The sequence below is a fragment of the Scomber scombrus genome, chromosome 23 (genome assembly GCF_963691925.1).
Source record: "Scomber scombrus chromosome 23, fScoSco1.1, whole genome shotgun sequence".
Lineage (NCBI taxonomy): Eukaryota > Metazoa > Chordata > Actinopteri > Scombriformes > Scombridae > Scomber > Scomber scombrus.
This window is the reverse complement of record NC_084992.1, coordinates 12,594,987-12,618,228: the sequence shown is the minus strand read 5'-3', so window position 1 is coordinate 12,618,228 and position 23,242 is coordinate 12,594,987. Positions and strand designations below refer to the sequence as shown.

The window sequence follows — 23,242 nt, the reverse complement described above, 5'->3', positions numbered from 1 at the left end:
AATTACTGCTGACTTTAGTCCAACATTACTGTCTTGTGCCAGTAAATTTAGGCTATATCCTTAGCCATACCTGTGCAGGTACACATAGGCTACTACCTAAAGCAGTGGTTCTAAAATTGTCACATCAAGGACCCCTAAAGTGACACAGAGTATACCACAGACCATTTCATACGGTGTTTGCTTTTAGATGCTTTATTACAGAAAGCTTATGAAATCCAGGACCAAAATCCTAATAGAGGGTCATTTGCTTATGGAAGAAATTATAGTGACAATAGATCATTCCCATTTTTGCTGGGGACAGCCTAGGACCTTCTCAGAGACCCTTCAATGGTCCCCGGACCCCACTGTGTAAACTCAGGTGTGAAAAGCCAGGAAGGGGTGTGGTTAGTGGAGGAACTGAAAATGGGAGGAGAAACTAGCCGAAAACACACAGGTATATCACTAAAATACACTTGTTGAGGGCTCGACGAGATGTGTAAATATATTAACTAAAAACCGAGAAATAACCTGCGTTGTTTATATTTAGAAGGAATTTAGGACTCAGAGCAGAGTTGTGATTTGTGGGAAAGCTCTCCGTCGACGTCGCTGGAGGTTTCAGTTCCAACATGGATCATTTGAGCCGGGGTGTGTGTGGTTGAGAAAGAGCTGTCAGCCACCGGAGACTCTTTCTGATTAACGGTAGGTGAGACCGGTTTAATGGGACGTTTCAGTCACTGTGCGCCAAACTTCACTCTCCAAAAAGATCTATTGAGATGTTTATAAGATCTCAGAAAGTTCTTAATAGTATATTGCATATGTTTATATTGTAAGTCATATCTTGAACTTTACCAAAACGCAACTGAAACAGTTTTTGACGCAACTAAAATATATACCATCTAACAGCTTAGTGGTAAATATCCATAGTTTCCATAGTTACCAGATCATGTCTCTGGACTCATTTCTACAGTGTCTACACCTCAAAAACTGCACAGCATCTTGGTTACATAAGGGTCTTATGCATATGTGTATACAGTGGTTTCCAACATGGAGGTCGGGACCCCACCAAGGGTCGCAAGATCAACCAGAGGGGTCATGAGACAATAAACAAGATTCCAGCTCTCTAAATTTGAGAAGTGAATATTATGAATTATTATCGTTAAATTAATATTAATACTATTATTAGTGAATATTATGAATGTGCATGTTTTCTGGTTTATTTGGTTGTATTTTTGGACATTTTATAGACCCAATGGAAAAAATACACACAAAAACACATTAATCAATAATAAAAAAATAAGTTTGTTCCAGCCCTAGTATGATGGAAGACTTGTGTATATTACTGTAGACTTTATCACTCAGTTGGGTCGTAGGATCAGCCAATCAGTGCCCTTGTTATGGTCAAACACTCCCAACCTGCTACACTTACAGTCCAGGCTATCACTCCTAAAGTTGACCTAGAAATTAACTTCACACACACTTCTATTTTTAGTCGTTCCTCTAATCTTTGCAATTTCTTTTTTATTTGTGGATCATTTGACCTCTTAAAACCTTGTAAATTATTTTAAAAACTTGTTTGAATGACCTTATAGACATAAACATCCTGTGATTGGTCATTAATGGACATTGCTTCTGTCTAAGGGGTCATCAGGCAAGGAGGATTATAAGTTTCGGTGTGTGATTGTATCTTTATCTTACACGTGAGGAGAACTGCTCTGTTAGTGATGAATATCCCACGGTTGAGTTGATCTTGATTTGTTCTTGTACTTAGTCAAAGGAAGCAGGGATCACGAGTGCAAACAAAGGCTCTCAAACAGAAATGCTGTTGAGTTGGGTAAACAGTGCTGTTGGTCATTTGAAGGTACAGATAATGGCCTGTATGATAAAAGTCAGGCTAAGTCAGTCACTATACTGTTAAGTGAATAGTTGCACATTTGGTCACACATGACATCAGACTGAGAGGATTTTCTCAGTAGCTGGGCAGGTTAACGATTCATCACTCTGTACATAAACTGAATGATCACAGAGCTCATTGTGTTTACCCTCCCTTAATTTGCAGAGAGCAGATGCCTCTTGCTCCCCAAAGTAAGGTGCAAATTAATTGGGAGTTGTCCCTGCAAATGAATGCAAGCCCAGGCGAGTACCCTCCTGCACTCCCTCTATTTTAAAAGGTTGTTAAATTGAGCGGGCTGATTGTTGAGGACAATATAGCTGCGCTGGTTGTTGAGTGTGGATGTTAATGTTTTCCCAGAGTAGCTGACACAGGAATGTTGCCTCTGCCTCACAGCTGCTGGACTGTTTGTTGATAAGAAGGTGATTTATGGCTGCACAAAGCTTCAAGCCAGAAATGATATCCATCAGAAGAAGAATTTGATGCATTTTAATGTTTTATATATTTAAATATGTAGCAAAGTGGTAATTTAATTAAATCATGCTTGTTGTTACTCTTATGACTCTGGACAGTGTAATCGAGTGTTAACAATGAACTTATCACAGAAATGCAGATTCAATTGAAAGTGAAAATGACGGCACAATCAACTATATCAGATTACGCACACTTATTCTGCTGATTGACAATAATTTAGATACTTTCAGTTGTTACATAAGCACTGTGTGAAAACAAGAGCTGGTTGAACCGGTGCCCCTTAAAGCTGCATGTTGCAATGTAATGTATCCAACTCTTGGATTTCCACATTGCTCCAGGATATCCCACAGTATTGTCATCCCTGAGGTTCAAAGTGAGTGTCATCACCCTCTGCAGCCCTGATACTGGACTTACTTGTTTCTGCTCACGAGGAAAAAAATGTTTTACATGTCTGGCTTTGCTTCCTGTCCCCTCATCCACCTGTTCCTCTCTCTATGATCTGCCTCTTTCTCTATTTTCCTAGTCTGATGTCCAGACTCATTGCCAGTTTGGAGGTGTGAGCATATGCAAAACATTTTTTTAAAGCTGTATCAATCTGTCACTGGTGATACTTCGATAGAATAAACATCATCGGCAGATGGTAATTAGCTACCGGTTTAAGATTCCTCCTTACTGGAAGCCAACAAACAACTTGTTAAAAGTTGGCACCCAGCTTAAAGCTTAACAATCTCCCTCTGGCATCAACACCAAGGGCTCTTTGTTGGGTCTCCATGGTAACCTAACAAGGCCCAAGTGGGAGCAAAGTAACCGTTACACAAGCTCTTTAATGAGTTCAGATAGAGCACTGTTTGGTAATTGTGCCTTGAGTTTTCATTTTGCATCCCAAGACTGGAAAACATGGTTGAGAGCAAAATTTCTGCTTTTATCAGAAAGTTGTAAAAATTAAAAAAAGATTAGAGATCTTAGTAAGAGATTTTTGCATTTTCAGACAAATAGATAAAATTTGTCATATAACCTTATGACCTTTTTTCCCTGAAAGGCAGGTCCGTCATCGGGTCATGGTGATGGACCAGGACACTCAGTGGCTGTACCAACTCCTGGCTGAGGTCCAGTTGGAGAAGTTCTACCTGCGCATCAGAGATGGCCTCAATATCACCCGCATCGAGCACTTCGCCTACGTCAAGGAGGCCGACCTGGAGCAGATAGGAATCAGTAAACCCGGTGAGCCTGATCATCTCTTTTTAACTACACTGAGTAAACATCAAAACATCCTTCTCCTGCAGACTGGAAGGATGTCCCACGTCGCTCAATAATGGATGTTTTGTTTAAATAGCATCTGGTGAAAAGAGTGCTTCTCTGTTTACTCTCAGTAGTGTGTTTATCTTTAATTTGTCAGTAATTAACCTACACGAACAATACACCCATAGGCTGGAATTAGATATATTCATTTTGTTGGTTGTTTACATCATCCAGGTGATGTTATCTTGAGGAAATACAGTGTTGATTCTGCAAGTCTGAAAAACTAAGACATTACCACACATTCAGTCAGGTGGTCTTGAGCTGCATGATTAGTGATCTCTCTAATAGATTTAATTAGTTCACTTTAATTTATTGGAGAGCGATCAGTACAGTGTGTTGATCTTCTGCCTTCTGTTTGTTTTTTGATCCAACAACTGTACATTTTTTGGATGTCTGCACTCTTTCATATTAAAATCTCACAAATTTCTTGCAAGGCATTAAAGAATTTTTCTTTGACACTCTAATTTCAACTTTATTGATGAATCTGTTGATTACTTTTACAGTATTATTACTCACTTAGTCTGGCAAAAAGTGATATTTTACTATCACAGTCCAAGGTAGAGTCTGAAGTGGTTGGTTTGTCCAACCAACAGTCCAAAATGGAGAAATGTTTAATTTACAAAGCTATGAAACAGAAAAGCAGTCTCACATTTGATCAGATTAATTCACTGATTAATTAAATCAATTGATCAGTTACAAAATATTGTTTTCAACTATATTTCTTTTGATCAACTGATTGATGAATTGGGTCATCATTTCATTTCAGTTCTTTTTTATTAAGTTACTTCTGCTGCAGCATCTAGTTTGATGCAGAAATAGCACAAACTATGAAGACATCTTTTGCCCAGGTCTTTTTAATACAATTTGGTGAAATTGCGACAGTAGTCATTTTGTGCAGAATGATACACACATTGTTTTATATATTTTTTTAAGTTAATGTTACTGTATTTCTTACCGTAAATATGTGTAAAAAATAATTTGACGTTTTAAAACAGGGATTTTAAATTCAAACATATATGTCATGTTGTGTATATTAACATCCATCTTTATCTTCAAGCACAAAGAAGATTATGGGACGCTCTGAAACGCTACAAGACAACTGCACGATCCCGCTCATGGATTCCCAAGGTCTGAAACATCTCGTTACATCAATTTTGTTGTAGCCGTCATATCCTATATGTGTGAACCACATGTAATCAGACTTGCAGGAAGTTTTTTATTAATTTATGGATGCATGCAGGTGTTAAGTGGAAGAGTTCCAGATGGGGGTGAGCAGTGGAGCGGAAGCAATCCACCTCAGAGCAAGGATGGCAACGGCCGGGCTCTCCCTAGTCTAATTCAGGATAATGAACTGGCTCTGGGAGAGAAACTTGGCTCTGGTTCCTTTGGGGTGGTGAGGAGGGGAGAATGGCACACGCCCACCGGAAGAGTGGTAAGAGACAGTTTACAATATCTGATCAGAAGTTACTTTTAAGTTTTATAAGTGTTTAAGTACTAAAATTGTGTGGCAGCATTTATTTCACTCAACTTCATCTTCTCTCATTTAAAACCCACAATGGACAGGTTGTGCTTAAAAAGTGTAGCTGTAGTTGTATGTGCAGGATCAATAATGGTAGCACGATGGACCTTAAAGGTGCAGTGTGTTGTATTTAGTGATATCTAGTGGTGAGTTTTCAGATTGCAGCCCACTGAATACCCCTCCACCTCCCTTTCTGTTTTCAGAATGATTTTATTGTCCAGTTATGCTACACACTAACTGGTTTGAGATGAACTTTAACATGGCAAACCTTACATGTGAACATTCAAATGGTAGACAGAGTTTTTAGGGGTTGAATTGGGATTGAAACTGTTCATATGTTCACTCCTCTCAGCTTCCTGTAGCAATTAAATCACTAAGAAACAGCATGTCCAGGCAGACGGACACACTGACAGACTTTCTCCAAGAAGTGACCACCATGCAGTCTTTAGACCACACAAACATCATACGCCTTTATGGTGTCGTGCTCACACAGCCCCTCAAGATGGTAAGATGTTTTATTGCCCTTTGATGTTTGAACATGGATTAATTAAGGATTTATATTTATCGATTTAATCTTCTTCATAGCCTAAATACACATCTTTTTCCTTCCTCTAGGTAACAGAGCTGGCCCCCTTGGGCTCACTATATGACACCCTGCGCTCACGTCAATATGAGTACCCTCTGGTGCGCCTCTGGCTCTTTGCCACTCAGATCATAGCAGGTATGGAGTACCTGGAAACCAGGCGATACATCCACAGGGACCTGGCTGCGAGAAACGTACTACTGGCTTCTAGAGAGATGGTCAAGATCGGGGACTTTGGCCTCATGAGGGGCCTGAGCCAAGAGGCCGATCACTACGTCATGTCGGCACACAGAAGGATCCCGTTTGCATGGTGAGGCCAGTTAGGACAAGGATGAAATTCAAGAGGTAGAGGAAGAAACCAAATAATCCCTTAAAGTCTCTTTTTCCATCTGGTCCATCTACCAGGTGTGCTCCAGAGAGTCTACGTGTCGGGTCTTTCTCCCATTCCTCAGACGTGTGGATGTTTGGTGTCACCCTGTGGGAGATGTTCACCTACTGCGAGGAGCCCTGGTTCGGTCTGTCAGGCAGACAGGTACACGCTTATCAGCTATATGTAATCATTCACGCTGTGTTGTTGGTGTTTGTATCCATGCCAAATTCGTGTTCATGTTTGGAATGTGCGTCCACACCCTATTGCTGTTTACTCTAATGATACGATCCGTGACTCATCGTTTCAGTGTCTCTGACATTTACTCTCTCCTGTTCAGATTCTGTGGCGTGTGGAAAGGGAGGGTGAGCGCTTAGAAAAGCCGCCAGATTGCCCGCAAGAGCTGTACATCGTCATGAGGAAATGCTGGGCCTGCAACCCCAGTGACAGACCCAGCTTTGCCCAACTCACCGCAATGGTGGCAGAGGTCTGAAACATACATAACATTTCTCATTAGCAAAATGAGCAAAAATCTGCAAAAATGCATGTTTTCTAAGTGCATTTCTTTATCCTTTGTGTTCACTTCTCCGTCTGCCTCCACAGGCTAAACCAATGGAGGTGCAAGCAACAAGAGACTTTGCTGAACCCAGAAAACTTGCACTGGTGGCCAACGACCTTGTGACTGTCATCGACCACGGGTGGGTGAGAGAAAGATGGGTGGAAGAAAAAGCATAAAGGAAAAACTTTGACTCACACAATAGGCCTTTGTTGAGATGAAACAGGGATTTAAATCAGCGCATTCTCCAAAGTGCATTCCAGGCTTGGTCTCATGCAGTCCTTGATCATATTTTCCTTTTGTTTGTTTGACAAGTTGAGCAGCTGTGACACTGTCCTCTCAGTGTTTTTTCACACCACAGATATGTGATCAAAGTTATGATTATTTTGTCACTCATTTGCAGTTTGTTTTTATTGCCCATGATATGTTTGTAATCTAGTTATGCAAATCCAAAATTTGCATTAAGCAACAGAAAACATTTCATCACCTAAATCCATAAAAATCAGTATAAAATACATACTGTGTTTCCTTTAAATTATTTAAAGGCCTCCTCCAGCTTTACTTTGTCTGGTATGACCAGTATCTTACTGGTAGTTATTGTTAGTTACTTAAAAGGTAGTTATTACTATGAAACAGACATCAGAGTCAATACGCTGACTTTATGACTCATCTCTCCCTGTTTTATTGTTATGTTTAGCACAGTTGTCCAAGTTCAGCAAATGTTACTTAGTCTCAGTTTCCAAGTGACTGAAGTGTTCTGCATCTCTATGTATAGCCTGGAGCTGTGTGAGTGGAGGGGCCAGAACCAGCGGACGCTGTCAGTCGGCTTGTTTCCTGCGAGCCTCACGGCACCAGCAATCCCTGCTGCTGCTGCTGTTGCCACTTCCAGCAACTCTGGGCCAAACCCCGCTCACATCTCCACACCTGTGAAAGGCAGTCTGCAACACACCGGGCATGGAGACATCCACCCTGATCGCAGTTGGGGAACACCTGAGAACCTGGAAGAGTCAGTGATACTTCTCATTCATGTTTTGTGCAGTAGTTTTTTATTATATACTGTAAGTGTAGGTTAATGATAGAAAGTTTAGGCAGATGCAGACATTGGTATATTTGCTTTAATATTTCAAAAAATGATAAATCTGAAAAGAAGCTTTTGCTCTTTGCTTTTGAAGTAAAACAAAGCCTCATATTGTTGTTTATGAGCACAAAAATTGTCTACTGTCAGACAGCATTGCAACTAATGATTATTTTCATTACCGATTCATCATTTGGTTATAAAATGTCAGATATAATTGTGAAGAATGCGTATTTCTAATTTCTCACAATCCAAGGTGACATATTCAATATGTCTTGTTTTCTGGCAATTGAGAAGCTGCAAACAGAAAATATTTGGCATATTTGCTTAAAAAAAGACTAAAATGATAAATTAATTGTCAAAATACATGCTGACTCATTTATTTGTAGCTCTAAACTTTAGCTGAACTAAAAATATCCTGACACAAAGTTGTTTACTGTGTGACCGGATATGTAAAGAGATAAAAATAAACCTACAATAACTTTCGAGCTAAAACCTGCATGTCAGTAAAATGACTCAAGAATTATAGTTTACCATCCGAGATAAACTGGTTATTATACAGGAGCCAGGCTGCGTCTCACAACAGATTGCTTTCATTTGAGCATACAATGACTTCAATTACAATTACTTATGTGTAAAACATGTTATTTCGTATCCTTGCAGCTACCATCCCTGTTGTTTACACTGTAAACACTTGCAGAAAGCTAATTGCAGTGTAGTGTTGAACTTTGACCTGCTGTAATGTGTTGTTTACTGTGTTGACCTGTGCAGCAGTGGCAGCTGGAAGACAGGCCCCGCCAGGGAGAAGGATGTCTCCAATCTGCAGAAAATGGCAGGTAGGAGCTAAATATAAAAGCAGTTGTAGAACATAGTTCTGTTTTAATGTCTATTCATTTTAATTCTGTTTAAATGTCTTAAAATCTGCTTGTTTGTTGCCCTGTTTTTAAATGTGAGGCACGTTATCCATCCAATTTAACTCCTGTATTTATTCATCCACTCAGTGTATCACTGATTTACTCACAGTTGGCCAGTCTGCCCCCTAGTGGCTTTATTAGTGTATCCCAGCAGTGCACATACACTCTTTAATAAGATTATTCATTTGCCACTATCTGTGCAAAACTACTAAACTGTGCAGTCAAGTTTATAAAGATGTGTTCTCTAATCTAATCTAATCTTTTTCTAACATTTAATCGTACTTTTTGCATCCCCCTTTGTCTTCAGGTATGTCTCGAAGCCTGGAGTCGGTCTTGAGTGGACAGCGGCCCCAGTCTCAGACAGTTGGGGTGGTCAGAGTGGATCAGCAGGGCAGACTCATGCCGCCAGGGATGGTATCTCGCAGTGTGGTGATGCAGCAGGATCCACGTCGCTTCAGTGAGGCTAGCATCAACCCTCCTCCCAGACCGCCTCCCCCCAACTTTAAACGATTGAAACCTCAGAGGAAGCCCACGAACTGCTCAGTCCCAGTTCCAGTCCCAGTCCCATTCCCAGGCTCCTCCCGACCTCCTCAGGTGGTCCTCTCCCCTCCTCAGTTTCAACCTCAACCTCCACACCAGCCTCCACAGGGTGTGGGAGGCTCTAACCTGACTAAAATGGCCCACGTGGCTCGGTCGACCCCACAGCTGGACGACTACACAGACGACAGAGAGAGGGAACGAATCAGAGATCGTGACCGGGAAAAGTCACCTCATCTGCAGCACATGAGAGGCAATCTCATCTCACAGGTATGATGCACATTCTTGACTGCTTCACATGCTTTTCTTTCTGAACAAAACATCGTCCAGTGGATTGAAACACAAGCTTTGATGCTCTGCTCTGCTCAGGTAATGGAGGCGGTACATGGAGTGACTATTGAAGAGGTTCAAATTGCGCTTCAACGTAATGACTGGAACCCACTGCGAGCGGAGCAACAACTTAAGGTCAGACCATAAAACTACAACACAAAGGGCAAAAAACACCATCAATACCTGTATCTGTTGAATGAAGTCATTTTAGATTTGTAAAACTGGACAAAATGTCACTTAAAAGATGCAATAAAGCAGAGGTAAGATATGTATAGTAGCTGTCAACCAGTAGGCAATTCAAAGAGACTTCATTATTTTATTTGAGATAAAACAAGAATATGACAAGGTATTAAAGAAATGCAGGGCAAGGAATATGATTTTAAAGTAAATTAAAATGGAATTAGTGCAGTTGGAGAAAGATTGATTACTTGCAGGTTTGTTTGTGTGTTTTCACCATTTACACAGTAAATGATCATTTATGGTGGGTCCTGCGTTATTATTTTTGTTTATTAGTTTTCATATAATATATAAAAAAGGTGTGTCTAATGAAATGTCCACTAAATAGATGACATATTGAAAACCTGGGGCCAGTTAAAATGAATCTAGTTTAGCGGATGTCTGGGTGTATAATAAAACTGATGTATATAATAGGAACCTGAAAGCCACAGAGCACGTACACAATGAACAATGTTTTAACCACAGGGCCCCCTGACAGATACATCCGCCTGTGCTATAAAGGCAGTTTTTCTTGTGCATTAAGTTTAAGCAACACCCGGTAGTTTTTCACACTCAAATATGAGCACGTTTTTAATTTGAAGGTCTTAATTTACCCAGAAATAAAAGTCAAGTTTGAATTTAGAGTCACGTGTGATTGTTTAATACCAAAGAATACAAGATAAACTGAGACTATTTTCATATAGGCAAAAATAAGAAATGTACAATGTGTCAAGATATTTTTATATAACGCTGAGTTATCAGCTACCATAAAATGTTATAACTCTCCTTTAAAAGGTAATACAACTGTGAATTTTATTATTATAAAATAAACTGTAGTATATGATTCTGCAATAAACATTGAAGCATGTTGTAGTCCAGGGCATACTCCAGTCTATTGTATGATGTAACAGCAGGTGTTTTTCATTTGAGTGCTGCTGGAAAACAACATGCTTTGTTTTGTGGCCAGAGGTGCAACTTAATCGAAATTTCAACCCACAGAAAGAAAATAAGTAGCAGTTTTCTGACCTCAAGTTTTGTTTGCATTGTCTTCCATGGCTGCTTCTGAGCTCTGTCCCTCTTGTTGTGTCTTAGTTGGAGCAGCTGTACTCGCTAAGCCTCTGCTCCAGAGACGACTGCATGAGAGTCCTCTCTAGGTACCAGTGGAACCTGCAGTTGGCCAGCCGCTACCTGCTCCGATGGTCTCGGGACGACAGAACCGGACCTGAGAGGGATCGACCTCAGATCGTCAACGAGAGACGAGTGTGAAAAGGACTGCATGAAACTTGCTTCACATTGACACACTCTGATACTGAAATCTGCCCACTGCGTCCTTCATGTGGAATATAAAAACAGGAAAATGAAGATGGAAGAATGTAAAAACAAAAGTCACATATTTCGAAACGAAGGAATGTGGAAAAAGACTGACTTCTGACTACTGTTTTTATATTTTTTTATGATACATTACTCTGCACATATGTGGGTTTTTTTGCAAATACTTTTTTGTATCTTAATGACTTTGTACATATAAGTAATGATTGTTATATTGAATAAATTGATGATCTGGTCATACGTTGAGTTGTGATAATATTCCAGTGTACTAACTAATCAATTAATATTTATTGTGAATTTTAAATATTATTCTATACAGAGTTACTGCACTAGCATAAAGGGGTAATACACAGTCTTGTTGTGGTAGTTTTAAATGCTTTTATGCAGGAGATTAAAAACTTCATACTAGGGATGCACTCATACTGACCTTTATCATCTGGGCATCAACCATGAGGTGACTCATCCACATTAAATTGAGTTTCTTTGTCAGTATTATTATTATTATTATATAATTCAGTGTTTCCACAGTAATCCCTGGCCTCCTGTTATCTTAAATAAACACCATCCAACTGAGGACAACTGATATTTTAAATGCTCAGTGTTGGCCTGAGTTGAGGTATCAGATGAAGTATCAGGGGAGAAAAAGTTGAATAGGTGAAATCATTACACAACCTCATTTAGATTTCACAACAATGAGCTTGTTCATGACTGAATAAAAGACCCCGAAATTTAATTTAAAACAAACTTAACCGCTCTTCAGAAAGATAAATCTCAGTGTTTTATAGTAATTTGATTGAAAGACTTAAATTCCTTAAACGTCAAAGCCGTTGATGCTGATATGTTGATGTATTCTGATGGCTTATTGGCAAGTTTACTTCACATGAAATTTATCTTGTGGTTGAAACTAAAGACAGACAAGCACTGTGTACATATACTATATATACAGCAGTAACAGGTTCAAATTCAGGTGAATTACGAGCAGTTGTTGAGTCACTGAATTGTTGATTCCTGTATAATAAGGACAAGAGGATTAAATATTATGGAAAGATAATCCAATTCAGTTATTTTCCAGAAACTCTGAGGCATGGATGGACATGTGCGGACATGCTCCCATAAATACTTTGCTTGTATTTCTCACATGCTCCCAGTAGGTGGAGCAGTAAGTGGTTTAGTATCTGATCTGGGAAGAGAACTTTGTCTCCCTTTGTTGCACCTGAACTAGGACATGAATATAATATTTCTTTTAACCTGCAGACAGATAAGAGAGCTGATATTGCATCAATAAAGCGCATATTGCAGGGTAAAGTTATCTAATCATTGAAGTGGAGCAGTGTTTTAGTGGAGCTGGACTTTGACAATGCAATGATCATTTTTTTCCAGTGTGACCAGATGTTCCACTGTTAGACTGGTTTCCGAGGGCAATTACCCAAAATTTCCTGGACACCGACTGAAGCAGAGCAACACACAAGGACACCACTTTAATAATTGCTTAATATTTTATTTATGAACTACAGGGTGTTTTTTGTGTCTGTAAAAAAAAAAAAAAGTAATTTATAGTCACAAGTTATGAGAGTCACAGAAAAGTGGTACAAAATTGTTTTTTGATAGAAATACAGCAAACAAACACTGCAGATAAAATTGTTTGATTAAAAAAAGAAGCTGCAGATTAACTCAGTAAATGTATAATTGCACAAAGTGTTCATTCTTTGGCTATTTTGCATACAGGCTGGTGGTGGCATGTACATACAGGCAACAACACACATTTTAACAGTGTATAATAGAAAGCTGTGGGCCTGAGCTATGAGGATGAGTGGTAACAAGCCACATGGGAGACACACCCATGTGATCTTATGAACAGACATGTGAATACAGAGCAAAAGAGTCATGTTCAAGAGTAATAAGCAACATTTGCAAACATTTACCAGCTTTTTAGTTAATTTATTCTAAAGCACAGTGGTCAAATGACCTGAAAACAAAACTATAGTCAAAACAAGTTCACATTTAGGTATCAATCTGTTACAAGAAATTATGAAAAGTTTCTGTATTTCCTTTAACGCCCCTCACTAAAGGGGCTTTCCAACACTGAGGTCAATTTTAACTCTTATCACCTCAACTTCTGCTTTTTACTTGCTTTCTATCCACATTCTCTCTCTCATATCATCTCTCATTAGTTTGACAGTGGTATTTGGAGAAACGGGAGGGCGAGGTTCAGCATGCATCGTTGATCTCCATGGCAACCGATAAAGCACAGTGGGACCATAAGAGCGTTTACACAGTGGCCTGGTAGATTAAGACAGATGGCTTTGAGAAAGAAGAAGGCAGCTGAGAGGTGAATATTGTCACAGTGTGCATCTACACTTGTGTTCATGACTTCTACGAAATTACACTAAACCTCCCATTCCTCTTACTAAAATAATCACCACTCCCCTACATAACGGTAGCATGTTCTTTTTTTAACTACAGATATTCTGTACAGCGCTTGTGTTCCTTTATAAAAAAAACAAGGCAACAAATACAGCCTTTATGCCCACAGAAGTATTGCACTTAGACAAAATCGATTGTGATTTCCTTATAAAGCGCAAGTAAGAGTGTAGACTAATTATAATATATCAACATGCGACATAAATATAATATGAAATGTCAATGCCAGTGTAGCATAAAGCATATTCAAAACCTGGACACAAACTTCTAAGATGATGTCCATTTTACTTCAATTTGAAAAAGACACTGAGAGCAAGGCTATCTTTCTTTGGTAGGTAGTATATGTCAGCTAGTCTATAAACTGTATAGGGCATCCATGGCAAGACATCTGCAATCAGGATCCTTTGATTAGCTCCATATTGGCTGGAATTTGATGACGAAAGATTAAAAAAAAAAAAGGACCAGAAAAACAAAGTACTTGAACAGACAATGCATAACTAGAGAAAGTCCTTGCTCTCATGCTGTTGTTTTCTCCTGCTTTTCCTCTGTTATGTAAACATAGTGCTGCGCTGGTTTGCCTCCCCGACCTTCTCGAAGAACATGAAATCCTGCAAAGAAGAACAAAGATGGAAATGTTGACCAATATCTCCACTTTTCACAGCAAGATCCGCAAAATCCAAACCGGTGTTATTAAAAAAAGAAGAATCTGGACTTACAATGAGGAAGCAGGCTCCCATGAGCACAGCTTTCATCTTCACGTCCAAGTCCATGGGGAACTGGATGCCGAAGTTGTCCGTGTCTGTGAAGACCTCCTTCAAAAGGCCACTCCACTGTTTGCTGATGCGACCAATGGTTTGGTCAGCTTTTGACTTCAGCTGCAGAGCAAAAAGAGTAACTACACTGTCATAATGTCAACATAATAGAGAGGCGAGCGAGAGGGACTATAGTTATTTTTTCTGGTGAGCCGATTGATTACGTCTAATGAATTTTCAATGTAAACTTTTAGGCCAACATGGACACGCAGTCCTTAAAAAAGAAAAAGGTACCTTGCAAAGTGTTTCTCACCAAAACCCATCGAGTGAATCCTTGAGGCCTAACAAACATTTAACCGACGCCATCTTGGATTTTTGGAGCCAGAAGTGAGCATACTTCGACGAGAGGGTGGAGCTAACCCTAACCAGCTGCTAGGTGCTTAACACAGTACATTTACAGTCTATGGTTAACTGTGATCATGCTAATGCTAATGCTAATTTTGGCCAGTGAAAAACAGGCTTAAAACTAAATGGAAATACTGGACAAACTGAACAGCAGACTACTTAGAGGGTCTTTTAATACATCTGAACGCTGAAGACTTTTTTTAGGGAGCCACAACGTTCCAGTTAACTTTAATGAACTGAAAACACACAGTCCTTTTCTAATCTGGCCACTGGCCATTAGGAAGAATGCAGGTTTAAGTCTCTTCCGCATTGCTTTCACTTTTCAGACTCAGAGTTACACGCTTGTACTGAACTATAACTTTAAGCCAGTTATCATGTTATCAGTTTCTAATAACTTCCTATTTTGTTTTCAGTTCTGGTCAAAAAGTCAAATTTCACACTTTGTAAACTGGATTGTTGGAACTGAAACAGGAACTGAAGAAATGAGTTTCACCAGCAAACACAACAATCCTGTGAGCTCACCTCAAAGTTCACGTCACCGCAGCAGTTGCAGGCGAAGCAGGGACCCTCCAGTTTCATCAGGGTCTCTTTGTTGGCTCCCTGGATGGAGAATTTTGGCAGGCAAGGGTGCCAGTCCTGTTTGACATAACCAACGGTGGTGCCTGGCGGTGCCTGGACCTCCATCTGTGGGTGACACACATACATCATTACACATACTACACATACACATATTAACATGACGTAAAAATAGAAAGGTGTCCTACAGGGGTTTAAAAATCTGGACTCTTCCTATGACACAGCTATAAATAAACATCATTGGGTTACACAGCGTGCCATACAGGACAGCAGGAATGATAAGTGAGCCTCTGACTCCTCCGCTGTAGCACCACATAATAAAGCTAATACATCTCACATGGCTCCTGTCTAGCCAGAAAACAGAGGAGTGCAGTATGTGAGGGTGTAGCCAGCAATGTGATTAGATGGAGACGGAGAGAGAAAGGTCCCATAGGTGGAGGGATGGCAGGGGATTGGAGGAGTCCAGGAGATAGTTTGTATAGACAAAGGACTATTCATAGTCCTAACAAACCCCTGCCTGAGCGGAGTGGCGCGCAAAGACATTGAAACGCTGCTCAGCAACTCAACAGTAACAAAAGGCCTCTGAATATGAGCCACTGAGAGCTGTGAGGCTGCAGATTTTATGCTAATAAGAGACAATATGTTTCTTCTCTTTGGATGAAAGAGGGTTAATGAGTGAAATAATCTGTTTTAATGGTTTTGTTGGAGAGAAAACCTGCACAAAAAACAGACATTTCAAAATCCAGGCAAGGTACTTTTACTGATATCTATCTTTTAGTGACATCTAAATATGCAAATATTTTTTGTTTATTTAGAAAAATCTAGATTAAGAGATATCTATCTGAGCGTCAACATTACTCAGCAGTTTTCATAGAGACTTCTTGTTTTTGTAGAAAGTATTATGTATATTTGTATTATCCACAGTAATCAGGACACTGTTTCAGAAAAGACCAAAGTTCCTCTTGAGTTTTTCTAATTTCTCTGTGAGCACCACAAACAAACTTGACCTCATCACTATTTTATCGACGGAGCGACAGATATCTTACAGAAATATCTCAAAAACAGGCAAAATAAAAACAAAATTATTTGCATTGCTCAATAACATCAGCGGTGACTAAGAAAACATCTCCCTCGTTTGTTAGAACAGTTTGTCAACTCTGTTCCGTAAAAGGATGAATTAGCAGAATATTCTTTGCTTTTAAAAAACACATCAACAATAACATTTCTTGCTCTACAGCATTTGTTCATTTGATTTCATTCGTCAAACTGCATTTTATATGAATCATAGTTCTTTTAACTTTTGGACACGATGCATTTCTTTGTCCTTGTGAAGCTATTTGTAATTCATTTTTTAAAAAGAGTGTCCAATTCACTCCAGGAAAAACAAGTACCTCTTAAACATGATTATTGTTACTGAGTCTTCACCTGTAAAGTAACAGTAATAGTTCTTTACTAGGAGCTCTTCAGAGGATCAATACGGTTGAATATTAACAGGATTATTAACGGCACAATATCGTGACACACTTAAGTCAAATATTATAAGACAGATATCGGAGTGTTTATTCATAACTAGCATGGGTACTCAGGGTGATATGGGACTGAATGAACTATTGACTTTGGCATAAGATTGGTCTTGGTGTGTTGATATGATATGAGGTAATTAAGAACTGCTTCTTGACACTTGGACACAGACCTCTTGCAGGCAGCAGGGACACCAGCAGGAGACGCAGCGGAAAGGCCGTATGAGGCGGATGACCTCTCTGTCCGTGTTGTCCTTGATCTTCATGTCGAAACTGCGCAGGGAGCCGCAACAGTTCCTGGTGCAGCAGTCGTTCTTCTCTTTGGCCTTGTAGATCTTCTGGCCAAGGCTGTTCTTTATCTCGTACTGGTTGTTGGTCTCGAACCCGATGAATGCTGGGTGGGGTTGAAAAGAGAGGGGAAAAGGAAAAGAGGTTCAAAGGGCGATTAGGGACATAAAGATACATATGGAATTTCAAGGGCAGGACTTGAAATCTATCATTATGATTTATTACTGAGAGGTTTAAAACGCAGCAGTGTAACAAAAACTTCTGCTCGTCGTTTGTCAAAAGAAAAACGACTGTGCAAACAAATGACAAACTTTACCTTCTAGGAGTTCAACTTTTTGGTGGATCAGAATTTGGTCAATCTAAAACACAAATAGAAAGAGGCATACATTTGTTATCCTTTTAAAACACAGTAAGTACTATGAAGTAATTGCAAAATGTATCTATCTTCAAGCTGTAAGTAAGAGATTATTTTTCTTTAAACAAGTGAAAAACTGTAATCATAAGGGGACAAGTTCACGTGTTTGCAATGCAAAGTAACCTGATTAATGAATTTTCATAAAATTGTTCCCTGATCCCGATGAAACCAGCTGCAGTGAAGGAGGGTCGACCACAGTCACGTCTGTGGGCGTGAAGCTTTGTTACCAGTAGACTTCACTCTGTTTACAGGTATCTACATGAAATGTTCATTGCTAGAGAGCCAAGCCTTTGTTTAAACTCTTTTGTTGAAAGTTGCTCTTTTCATATGTACACAAGGGAGTTCTTGTTTTTAAAAAGAATATTGCACATGATCTGAACATGTTCAAAAGGCTGAGAGGACTGAAGTCACGTTTCAATGTTTTAAACAGAAAAAAACGGCAAATTAAAAGAAATTAGTCCTTTTTTTCTTCACTGACTATTCACTTTAACCTGACCACTTGTGTACTGTGTACAGGATTTAAAGTGCATCCACAGTGTGTTACTTAATTTGATGAGGAACTAACTGTGAAAGAGCAAATCAGACATCTATTTCGTCGACTGGTTCGCACCTGCTCACAGCGCTTTCTTTGGGCGTTGCACGCGCTCAAGCAAACTCAAGTGTAGTTTTTTATGATTGGATCCATGTGCCAAGAAGTCAAGCATGAACAAGTGGCACATGATCTTAGTTCAAGATTTTCTTAGATAAACATTAAAACAGGTGGAACTGCATTTGTAATGAATCACCCAGAAATCACTCAGGAATTTTAATTATGTTTTTCAGATATGGTATCTCTCCTCTTAGTCTGTCTCTGGCCTACCTGTGTGAGGTACTCAAGCCCTGGTGGGACCCCAACAGCAGCCATGGCTGGGGCCATCGTTGGTGCAGCCCCACCATACTCCTGGCCTGGAGCTTGGGCTGGAGGCGCACCATACTCCTGCCCTGGAACCGGACCAGGCCCCACCGGCCCTGGCTGATACATGACAGGAGGCACGTTTTGATTATAGCCCATGTTGAAGCCTGGTGGAGGGGCTTGACTGGGGTCTCCGTACCCCCCAGGACCTGGATAAGGGGCCATAGGATAGGGTGGCTGGTAACCTGGCAAAAAGACAACGATATGACTTCAAACATTGTCCTCAGCAGGTTTATTATTATATTGACCGAATTTGAATAAACTGATAAGAGTCCACACTCAGTACAATGCATGTACTGTTTCTCATAAAGCTGAAGCTCTACACACAGTGTTAAATGAGATGAAACTAAAAAAGGAAGCAATAGTTGTTCATTTAAACCATGAAACATAAATAATTTTAAAAATACATAATAATAATATAAAATTAGATTTTTTAAAAACAAACTAAGGGAGAAACATAAATAAAAACATGATATTAAAAAAAATTACACACAAAAATGCAATCAAATGTCTCGGCTCTAATGTCTTACCTTCCAATAAAATAATGCAGGAACAAGCTTTTAGTCAGCCCTCACTCCAGCGACGGAGGAAGTCATGACATGTGTGTGTGTGTGGCTGATAGCAGCTGCGGTGTTTGTTCGTGAGTGTTTACTGTGGATCATCCTACTTTTCCCTGCAGAGCCAATAAGCTTCTTATTAGGCGAGTACGTAACGGCGGACTCACCTGACTGTTTCAACCTGTTTCGTCACATCTTCCTGGTTAAATATTAGCTTGAGAAACTGGCTTTGTTAAAAAAGGCTTTAGAATCAAATTACCTGACAATAGTCTTTATATGAATGAATGAATTCAACTATAATAATCAGTAAGGTTTTCAGCTGGTGGTTAAAAGCAGTGGTGCTGGATTTTTTCAGCATGGACACCAAATTATTGTCTCAGTATGCAATTCTGATCTCAAAAAATGGGTCTGCACAAGATTATTCATTCACTCAACACATAGTTATTCAAAAACAGCCTTAAAAGAGCCACAAATACTATCTGGTAAAGATAGATACATGGTGACCGAGTAGTGCATGTAGACGTCCGTTTTTAATTAACTGGAATGCTGACTGTCATGTGTCATTAAATGTTGACACCGCACATTGAGTTGTTCTCAGAAACACTGATTTAGATGTTCTTGCTGCCTAAAGTTACCATGAAGTTCATTTTAACAAAAAAAAATTTCTCTTAGAGGTATTGATGATGTTTTACCCTAGGTCAACAACCCCCCCCCCCCCCCAAATCAGAACACATGTTTTCCCAATGAAAGTGTTCCTGCAGAGGTATCAATAAACAGCTCGTTTACTGTGTGTACTTTGGATCTTTAATGGATGCTTAAATTGCTTATGAGAGGAAACACCTGTGCTTCCCTTGCACTTAAATCTTAGTTATAAAAAAAAAGTGCTCTCATGTTTGTTTTTCTCCAGACAAATTCAGGAAAGAGGCGACACACCAGCTTTGATTTCTGTTCTCCAGATTTTGATCAGAAGACAGAAAATTAATCAGCAACAACTCAACAATTTTTTACTACATTCAAGATCAAGCTGAAAACATTATTTAAAAACTTATTTTCTCTGACTTGTGATTCGCTGAGTTATGCTTGAGTCTGCACATATCTGTGAGATAAATATGGGCTTATGTGGGTGTTTTCTTTTTATTGTAATTTGATCATTATATTAATTGTTGCTATATGTGTATTTTAATGTAATGCTCATAGACGTCACTTTTCATGAACCGCATAAACCAGCATTTCCTGACCTCGCCTGTAAGCGTCATTAATCACAATGTTATCAGTGGTGCTGTTGAGGAATTGGGTGCTGTGTGTGGGCATCAAACTTGGCTAACGACTGACCAAACTGGTTTCTGCTGTCATTGCATCACATGAGTAAAACTGTCTGAAAGGTCACGTGATTGTTTAACTGCAAAACACTCCCATGGAAAAGTTTCCAATTGATGTAATGAAGTCTCTAAACAACTGTGGATCAAAGCCAGAAAGCAAACAATCCGTCAGGCTTCTACCTTTAAAACAAAAAGCCTGAAATCAAAAAGAGGACGTAAGTTTGACCAAAGCTTGTTGTTGCTCCACATCGCACATTCCTCTCTCTACTTTACAGGAAATCATCTCAAAAATTTGAACCAGCACGTATAAAGGAAGGCCACCCTCACTAGCAGAGCAAGACATGCATACACAACATATGCAGGCAGATGAATCACACAAAGGCACCTTTCACCTCCACCAACGGGTAAAATCAGACCCCTCAGTTTACGTGCAATTACATACACCCAAGGAATGTCTTTCACCACCTTGGAGGGAGGATGAAATTACTCAAAGGGCACGAAGAGAATCTGATTCACTGCACCATGACGCTAAGTTTGTGACAGAACTGGAAACATTCAGATTTCACAATAGCAGCACATCATGACATAAAACAAGACACAAATGAGGAAGGCAACGCTGTTATATTACACCCACAAAAACTCACATCACAGTTAGTGTTTTCCTGGTTTCTTACTGCTGCAACTTACCAGGGGCAGACATGGTTTAATGAGGAGTTGGCCACAACTTGGGCAGTGAAAAGGAGGTCAGACTTCCTGGTCCACTCCCCGGGATCTCTATGGGAAACTGGAGGAATGAGAAGCAAAGAGGGAGGGGTGGGGGTGGAAGTCAGGGAAAAAAAGAATGAGTGGGGGGGGCTGCACAGAAACAGAAAGTGACAATAACGAAAGACCAACAGCCTCATTTAATCCCACAATCATGCTGCTGCGACTTGCAATAATCAAAAACCTTGTTGGTCTTAACCTACTTTACAACCATCAGAACCAGGAATCCAAATTTTGTCAGTCATATCACAGAAAAAGAAAATCCTGTGGCATGAAAGTGGAAACTAAAAGATGCATGAAAAAAAAGTGGGTGTAGCATGTAAAAGGAAGAAGAGGAAAGAGGAGGAGGGTGGAGGTCTGCAGGTCATTAAGCGACATTTTTTTTTATTAGAAATGATTTGAAACTACATGAAACTGAATTCCCGGTTTAGGCAAGGTTTGAAACGTAACCAAATCATCCAGAGGTCATTAGCGCTTTTATCTTTCCTTGCACTCATATCTGTCTTGCGCTATCTCTCCGGCACATAAACAGTCCCTGCGTCTGGTTGAAGCCTGATTATAAAAAAGAGAGAGGCTCTCATCATCGGTATTATTTAAACAAGAACAGAAAACAGAGAAATCCAGAGCAATCTCACCTTCTCTGTCAGCTGATTTCTTCTCTTTTGTTTAAGAAAACAGTGAAGGAAAAAAGGCTGATTTCACGAATCCAGAGCCAGTTGGATGCGTCTTTCCTCACTCGTAAACCTGTTTCTCTTTTGCTGCTGTCCCGCCTCCCCTTTAATCTCCTCCCCCTGTTGCAGACTGGCGCTGTTTCCATGAGCATGAGTCAAACCGAAACATGAGGATTATTCATGTCAATAAAACAACAATTTCACCTTTTTTAATCCGGAAACAAAAAGTTACAGGATGTGCATTAAAATCAACAGGCTGCAGATATATTTTTGACCTGTTCAGCCCACACCAGCTGATACAGACATTACAGCGATTTATTATGTTAATTTATAGTTTCTACTCGCTCTTTTTACAAAGGCTACACACGAGGATTTGCATTAAGGAAATTGCAACATGAATTATCAGTGTACTTACCAGCAAGGAGGGGCAGTTTGTCTTGATTGTTATAATAGCGACGACCACCAGATGGCGCCAATACCCCAGAGATGAAAACCACATACAGTCAGTGCTGAATAAAACTATAATATAATATAATATGGGGTCCCTGTAAGACCCCTGAGGTATTCTTTATTATCATATCTCATATCATTTATATAATTCAATCGATTTCCTCATCATTTTCCTAATGACACATCACACCACATCTCCCAGTACCTCCCACTCCACTGACTGGGACCACCACTCACTCACAGTTAAAAGAGACTGATGCTGCACATGTTTTTACTATTACTATGTATATCCCAGGAACATTGCATATGTATATATATATATATATATATATATATATATATATATATATATATATATATATATAAGATTTTCTGCTTTTTTGGGGGTTTTATTCAGAGTCACTTTTGACTCTCCCGCATTAAAAACAATCAACCTCTATGAACTTTAACCATCAGAGTCTGTAATACATATAACCAGCTACACACAATTGCATAGGCCTATAGTCTTTTAGGTTTTATGTCCTACCTCATACATCATATGATATTTAAAAATGAGATTGAACCATAATCTCAGAGGTGTCTAGTTTAACCCACTGAGGGCTGCAGTGGATGCTGATTTGTTTTCCAAACCAGGCAGTGACACACGACTGCACGGCTAATTAGCACACTGGACTCAGGTGTGTCTCTGCCTGGTTGAAATGTTCCCACACCTGCACTTAATTTTCACTAATGTATGGAAAAAAAATGTGCAAGCCTTGACATACAAAAATATGTATTAGCACTTTTAAAGGGGATGAACATGATATTGTAAAAAAAAAAGAAAAAGGAAAAAAAAGACATGTTGATGTTTATTTTAACTTAATATGTGCAATATAATAAATAACTCACTTGTAGCCCCTTTTTGTCTCTGCCTGACACCTAAAGCTGCTGCAGTAAACACATTTTAGTAATGTTGCAGATAAATGGCAGCTAGCAAGGTATGCTATGTTAGCTTTGACGCTTAGCATCTAATATACATGAATTCAACACTAATATTAATTTATTTTTAAAATGTTGTTCAAAATACACAATTACTAAACTGTATGTTA

The 23,242-nt window shown here is 39.4% G+C and overlaps 2 protein-coding genes across 3 annotated transcripts; one reads left to right on the top strand and one right to left on the bottom strand.

The window, feature by feature from the left end:
* Nucleotides 1-425: 425 nt before the first annotated feature.
* Nucleotides 426-11,283, top strand: tnk1 (tyrosine kinase, non-receptor, 1). 2 transcript variants are annotated; one of them, XM_062445199.1, is made up of 14 exons: nucleotides 426-678; nucleotides 3,385-3,562; nucleotides 4,698-4,768; nucleotides 4,881-5,072; nucleotides 5,512-5,664; nucleotides 5,775-6,052; nucleotides 6,148-6,274; nucleotides 6,450-6,596; nucleotides 6,713-6,807; nucleotides 7,441-7,671; nucleotides 8,512-8,576; nucleotides 8,962-9,461; nucleotides 9,561-9,656; nucleotides 10,830-11,283. In XM_062445199.1, the coding sequence occupies exons 2-14, from the start codon at nucleotides 3,400-3,402 to the stop codon at nucleotides 11,001-11,003; spliced, it is 2,292 nt and encodes a 763-aa protein (XP_062301183.1). In that variant the 5' UTR covers nucleotides 426-678; nucleotides 3,385-3,399; the 3' UTR covers nucleotides 11,004-11,283. The 2 variants fall into 2 exon arrangements, with proteins under 2 accessions (XP_062301183.1, XP_062301184.1); XM_062445200.1 differs by having other exon boundaries at nucleotides 3,381-3,562.
* Nucleotides 11,284-12,555: 1,272 nt separating this feature from the next.
* On the bottom strand, nucleotides 12,556-21,812 carry LOC134005867 (phospholipid scramblase 2-like). The gene is made up of 8 exons (XM_062444890.1): nucleotides 21,669-21,812; nucleotides 20,959-21,055; nucleotides 18,303-18,580; nucleotides 17,345-17,387; nucleotides 16,914-17,134; nucleotides 15,167-15,328; nucleotides 14,204-14,362; nucleotides 12,556-14,095 (listed from the first exon to the last, which is right to left on the bottom strand). Exons 2-8 carry the CDS (start codon nucleotides 20,969-20,971, stop codon nucleotides 14,036-14,038), a joined length of 936 nt encoding a protein of 311 aa, XP_062300874.1. The 5' UTR covers nucleotides 20,972-21,055; nucleotides 21,669-21,812; the 3' UTR covers nucleotides 12,556-14,035.
* Nucleotides 21,813-23,242: the final 1,430 nt, after the last annotated feature.